General features: G+C 34.8%; 1 protein-coding gene across 1 annotated transcript in view; it reads left to right on the top strand.

The window, feature by feature from the left end:
* Nucleotides 1-6,346, top strand: part of PTPRQ (protein tyrosine phosphatase receptor type Q) — a gene marked incomplete at its 5' end in the record, with an annotated part of 168,380 nt that overhangs the window by 5,108 nt on the left and 156,926 nt on the right. The window contains one exon of the mRNA XM_019633934.1: nt 6,199-6,345. Coding sequence (XP_019489479.1) covers nt 6,199-6,345 — 147 coding nt within the window. The remainder of the gene's footprint in view (nt 1-6,198; nt 6,346) is intronic.

Here is a 6,346-nt window from a genome sequence, read left to right as displayed (position 1 = left end):
TTATGCCAGAGTTCACTAGCTCATGCATTTGGGTGAATATAATTGGATCATGTTTACACTAAACTCTTCAGAAGCATAAGAGGCCTAATAATAGGTCATAGAGTTCAATGCTCATATTCCTATTTTCCAGCTCTCTGTCCTAAATTAGGTCTCAAGGTCTGTGCTTTCTCCATCTGGATGGACATGGTGGTCCATGGAATCTACATTAGTGACTTTTCCTAAATTTTTTCACTACTGTTAAGCTAACAATTTAGCTCTTTTTGGCAAAAGAGGAAGCTAGACTTCTGAGTATCAAGGTGTTACTTGAGGCAGGATGTACTAAAGAATGACTATCTGTTCCCAGGGTTCAATATTATTAAATATGGTAAATTCATCTTCTACTCTTATATAAAAAACAAGAGCTCGCTTTTCAATACGTTTCATGATAAATTGAGAATTGTGCTAACTTGGTAATGTGTTAATGCTGCTGGTTACAAATAGGAGTAAAGTATTTGTTCAAATGTTTTATTTTGAATGGGGAATAAGAGTTTACTAATGATTGGAAGTAAAATACTGTACTCTCGTGTTCAAGAAGGAAAGTTCAATACAGGAGTGATCTCATGAGTGTGTGTGTGTGTGTGTGTGTATGTGTGTGTCTATATTTGCTTTAAGTGTAGAATGTGTAGTTGGCAAATAGATTTGAGATTAATTTATATTTTCTTATACTTAGAGTACAATCATCACATAAAGAACTTTAAGTTCTCATACAAATTACCCTTTGGTGATCTATATATACTCTTTTTCCATTTTAACACATAACTTTCTTTACAGTAGGCCTTTAACCAAATGCCTTTAATATGTCTGATTTTGGGCAACAGCCACTAGAGGATAGTAACTTAGATGTTGACCAAAATTTAGTGTAGGACTCTATAAATTTATATCAATTAATTGTATTTCTTAATTTATCTACATAACATTAAAACTATGTATGCCAAACAACAATCTTTTGGCATAAAGAAGGTAACTTCCTATATCCTATTTTATTATCATTATGGATGAAATTATTTATTTTTAGTTTTTACATAGATTCAGCTTATTCCCACTAACTATAACAATTAGTTTTTATTCCTAAATTATCTGTTTTACACTACTTCCACAACAAGAAACACTATGCTATTTTAGAAAACTCTGTGTATCATCACTCTCTAAAGTTAGTCATCAAGTTGGTCTTGCTTTATTTTCCCTGAAGACCCAGCACAGGTTATCCCCTAAGGATAAGTGAATAAAAATGCAGAGATATCAGCCTGAGACAGGGATGCATTTATACCCTGACTACTGGTGATGGGCAGGCAACTCCATAGGGGCCATTTTGAAAATACCAATGAGAATTTTTCAAAATTAGAAGTTATACTGAGTTATAAAATTCAAGCACGGCATGACCAATTCCTTTTTTTCCTTATAACTCAAGAGCTATTCAATTCAATTTTACTTCTTTCCCTGAGCTGTGATTTTCTCTCTTGTTTTTAATATATTCTATATCATGTTGAACATAGTTATAAATTCACTGAACAGATTTTTATGGATTCCATATCAGGTGCTACCATTCTAGCAGGCACTGTGAATACAACAGTAAATAAGACAAAATTTCTACCTCTGGGAACTTAAAATTCTAGAAGGACCACAGAAAGTAAGCCAGTAAACTAATAATATATACGACTTTGGGTGGTGGCAAATTCTATGAAGAAAAAAATGTGAGAGAAAGAAGAGTAGTGAACCGCTATTTGAGATGGAGGACTGAGAAAAGGCCTCTCTGAGGGTGTTACATAAGCCCAGGGATATTAAAATACATGGGATTAAATTAGATGAGGATAAGGAAGATAAGTGTTTCAGAAGGAGGGATAGCAATTGGTAAGTTCCTGAAGTGAGAAGACATTTTATATAGTTGAGGAAGAACAGAGCACTTCTGTCACCCAAGCAGTGTTTTTTATGGGGAGTGAATTAGCAGATGAGAAGAGACAGAGATGGACCATGAAGATTGTTGGGTGCCAATGTAAAAAGTTTGGAGTTTAATTTTAATGGGAAGCTATTAGAAAATTATGAGACAAGAACATGGTATGATTTGCAGTTTTGGAAGACTGCTGCTGAATATGTCAGATTTGGGAGTAAAGAGGTAAATCAAGATTAACTACTAGGTTTTTTGTCTGAGTATCGGGTGAATATATAGTACCATTTACTGAGATGGGGAAGTTGTGCAAGACATCAATTTGGAGGAATTCAGGAGTTTTATTTTGAACAAGTTTGAAATATCCAAGTGCCTGTCATGAAGGCAGTTGGATATATGTTTGAAAGTCATGGAAAGGATCCAGGGTTGAATACATAATTTGGAGGCATTGCCATATCTCTGATATTCAAAATCAAGGGACGAGATGGAGTCACATTCAGGGTGAGTGTAGTAGAGAGGAAAAGAAGCATACTAATATATTCTGCGGCAATATGACCTTGGGAAGTAAAGGAGGAGCCAGTCAAGCACTAAGCAGAAGTGGCCAGTGAGGTAGAAAAAAAATCAGGAGAAGATTGTGTTTTGGAAGGCAAGTGAATAAAGATTTTTCAACTAGAAAGAATTTATTTCCTATATCAAATGCTGCTAACAGTGAAGTAAGATGGAGGAGGTGTGCAATTGATTAATAGTGTGCCAAGATGGAGGTCGTGGATAACTTCACAACAGTAGGTTTCATGGAAAAAAATTATGGGGGAAAAATTCCTAACAGAAGTGAACTAAGAGAGGGTGATAGGTAAGAAAATTGAGAAGATGAGTAAAGGCAAATTTTGAGGAATTTTGATATAAAGCGGAGAATCAAATAGAGCCACGGTTGAAAGGGCAAGTATAATTAACAGAGTCCTTTTTCCTTTTGTACTCTGATAGATATAATGTATGTGTGCTCACATGTTTACAATGATAGAAATAATTCAATAAAGAAAGAAAACTAATAATCCAGCAGAGAGGGAATAGCTTTAAGCCTAAAGCATTTGACTAGACAGATGGAATGAAATCCAGTGCAGAAGTGGAGGGCAAGGTCTTGGAAAGGGGTAAGGAGAGAAGGCAACTGAAGGAAAATTGGTGGTAAGAAGATAACATAGTTCTCTTCTGAATGTTTTTATTTTTTCAGTGAAATGACAGGCAAGTTTATCAGCGTCAAGTGTGGGGTGGTATTAGATGTTTGTTGAGAGAGAAGGTGGTAAAAATATACACAACAGAGTGGGAGACTGAATTAACTAAATGACATATAAGCTGCCAGGCAGTGAAAAAGATTCATTTGAGATTTAAGGTTATAAATTTAAATGAGGTTAGTCAGCATGGAATAGTGTTTTATTCAGACATTTTCAGCTGTTACATTACTGATGTGGAACCAGCTCTGAGTTTGGTTTTAGCCAAGGTGGAGTTTTGCCAGGAAAGTAAGGTAGGGGAAAAAAAAGAGTTAATGGAGATTGCTAGGGAGTGATTTTACTGACAGACTATGGACTCTGACCTGAGTATGTAGGGAGATGAGGATGTAAGGTGATGGACTGTGAAGATTTGATGACTGTAAAATAATTGTTGGATTGGCAGTACAAGAGTCAGTAAACTGGAAAGATAGGAGGTGGTTGCCAAAGATAGGAATACTGACGGTAATTGGTAATTGGTAATGGTCTTGGGTGTTGCCATAAAAGCTAATGGTTAAGGTGAGGTGAAGGGCTTAAGGAAAAATTATTGGAATTATGGCGATCAAGGAATACATAGAATACATAGGAAATTGAACTGATCATTTGCATCAATGTTGACACCTCTTAAGAGTGGTAAAGAGGAAATCAGTCATCCAGGTGATAAANAGAAAGGGCGTGCCTGGGGAAGCGTGATGGAGGAGATAGCATTTGACCTGGATCTTAAGGAATCAGGTAGAATGGGCAGGAGGACCTTATAGAGGTCGTTGGTGGGCGGGGAGGGGATATCCCATGTAAAGGAAATAACACAAGCAAGTAGTTACTTGGGTTTCAATTTCAGTGAAGCAAGAGCAAATAGCCCAAGGCAAGGCATTTTACATAATGATCTTAGTTTATTGTTTATATTATGTTTCTAATCATATATTAGAACATCACTGTTAGGCCAACTATACACTGAGAATTAAGAACTAAACTTAAAGTTACGCTTTGACCCTTACATTTAAAAAAAATAAATATTTATTGACTAGCTACTGGCTGAACCATATGGAATTGCCATTCCTATAGGTCATAATGGCCAAGCATCAGCAACTTCCTATGGCTCAGCCAACTCTATATGCAAGGCCCCATCACTGACCTTGAGGATCTAGGAATCTAGTAAAGCAGCTTGCCCTTGAACAAAAGTATTGTATTGGAACTTGTCTCAGGAATTAATTAAGTGAGATGACACAAAAGTGCCCATAGAGAATGGCATTGGTTGCAATTTCAGGAAGGAGAGAGTGATGAAGTGAGAGTTTTCTATTGAGTTACCCCTTAAAATGAAACTTAATTTATATTAAACTATATACTGTCATGTTTCATTGCTTTTATAAATATGTACTTAAATAATTATTTTTGTGAAAAACATCTACTCTTTATCTGACCTAGTTTTATTTTATAATGGGCCAAGGAAAGAAACAAGCATATTTTAAGCACCTGCAAAGAGCCATGGGCTCTGTTATTGGCTTTTAGAAAAATTGCCCTTTGAATTCTAGAATAAAGCATTAAGGTATTATTATCTGCATTCCCTAATGAAACCTGAGATCTGAGAGGTTCATCCTTTCAACAAATATTTACAATATGCTNCCCCAGAAGAGATTTATGTTCTGCTAGATGCTTTTGAATAATAGCAACTCAGTATTACAGATTCATTTGAATTTAAATTATGAAGTAGAGTTTTTTTCAGGCTATACAAGCAGCATGGGTTTGGGCCACATAGGTTCATAGGGACAGGCTTGCAGGTCCAAAACTGCATAATTTTTTTTCCACCTCTTTATCTAAAAGAGTAGCAAGAAAAAACATGTTTCTTTTCCATCCTCTTTTGCATGGTGAGCTTACTTCTCACTGCCTATTCCCTGAGAGTGCATTGCTCTAGTTCAGGAGTTACCACTCCCGTTTGAGTTCTATGGCACTTTGCAGAAGAATTCAAGGTGTCCCCCTAGAGTAGTTCAATATAATGGCCCAAGTTGAAACTACATTATTTGGGATTCCAGCTCTTTATGCTGGGGATATCCCGCACCCTTCTACTTGTCCAAGGCTTTCTCTGGAATTCCACACAACTATTAATACAGGATCTCCAAGGCAAAGGTGGATTTGGTACCAGTTTCCATCTCAGGATACCTGTTTTTACTTTTTTGTTATTGTTGTTTGTGTGTTTGTTTTGTTTTTTGGCCACCATAGATTTTTAACTTTCTTGTTAATTCTGCAATTCCTTAAAAGAAAAAAATTGTTTTAATTTTATGCTGTGTTTTAATTATTTTAACTAAGATGGTCATTCCATTTAGGGTATTAAATCCAATATGTTGCCAGAATTGGAATCCCACATGCAGTATTAGTATTTGAATATATAGAGAGAACCATTTATGGCCATTGAGTTCAATACAATATGAACATTAGTAGATACAGAAAAATAGTGTTATATTTAATGATATTCTGTTTTGCTACCAGGTCATAATATGCAGCATTATATTTAGGAAAGATTACTTACCTTGTCATAGATCTTGTAGACGAAAACTAATTATTAACCATATATATATACATATTTACATACATATATATTATATGTATAATTAATGAAAGACAGAATTAATTTTTAACTCTTTTTCAATACTCTTTCTTTTATCTGTGTGTTCTTCAGTAGAAGACAACTTAATACAGTTACATGTATTTTAGTAAAAATATCATCTTATAAGCATTATTCTGTAAAATCATAGTATGAATTTTTTTTGAGATGAAATTTTTTCTTATGCAGTTGTAATGTATAATTTATCAACACCTTATTCCATGTAGGATATTTATTACAATCACACGCTAAGACACAAATAGGTAGGTAAGTAAATGATAGATAGATAGATAGACAGATGTATACATATTGCTATATCTCCATCCTAGTGCACTTGGATGAGAACTTCAGCAGAATAGCAGAATAGGTTTTTAAAATGGAATTGTTTTATGCATTTATTTTTGTTTTTATTTTTATTTTAGTTCCTGATAGTGCACCAGAAAATATTACTTACAAAAACATTTCCTCTGGAGAGATTGAACTGTCATTCCTTCCTCCAAGTAGTCCCAATGGAATCATACAAAAATATACAATTTATCTCAAAAGAAATAATGGGAATGAGGAAAGAAC

This window comes from Hipposideros armiger, unplaced genomic scaffold (genome assembly GCF_001890085.2).
Source record: "Hipposideros armiger isolate ML-2016 unplaced genomic scaffold, ASM189008v1 scaffold_1444, whole genome shotgun sequence".
NCBI classification, from domain to species: Eukaryota; Metazoa; Chordata; class Mammalia; order Chiroptera; family Hipposideridae; genus Hipposideros; species Hipposideros armiger.
The sequence above is the reverse complement of the archived record's forward strand: the minus strand, read 5'-3'. Positions and strand labels throughout refer to the sequence as shown.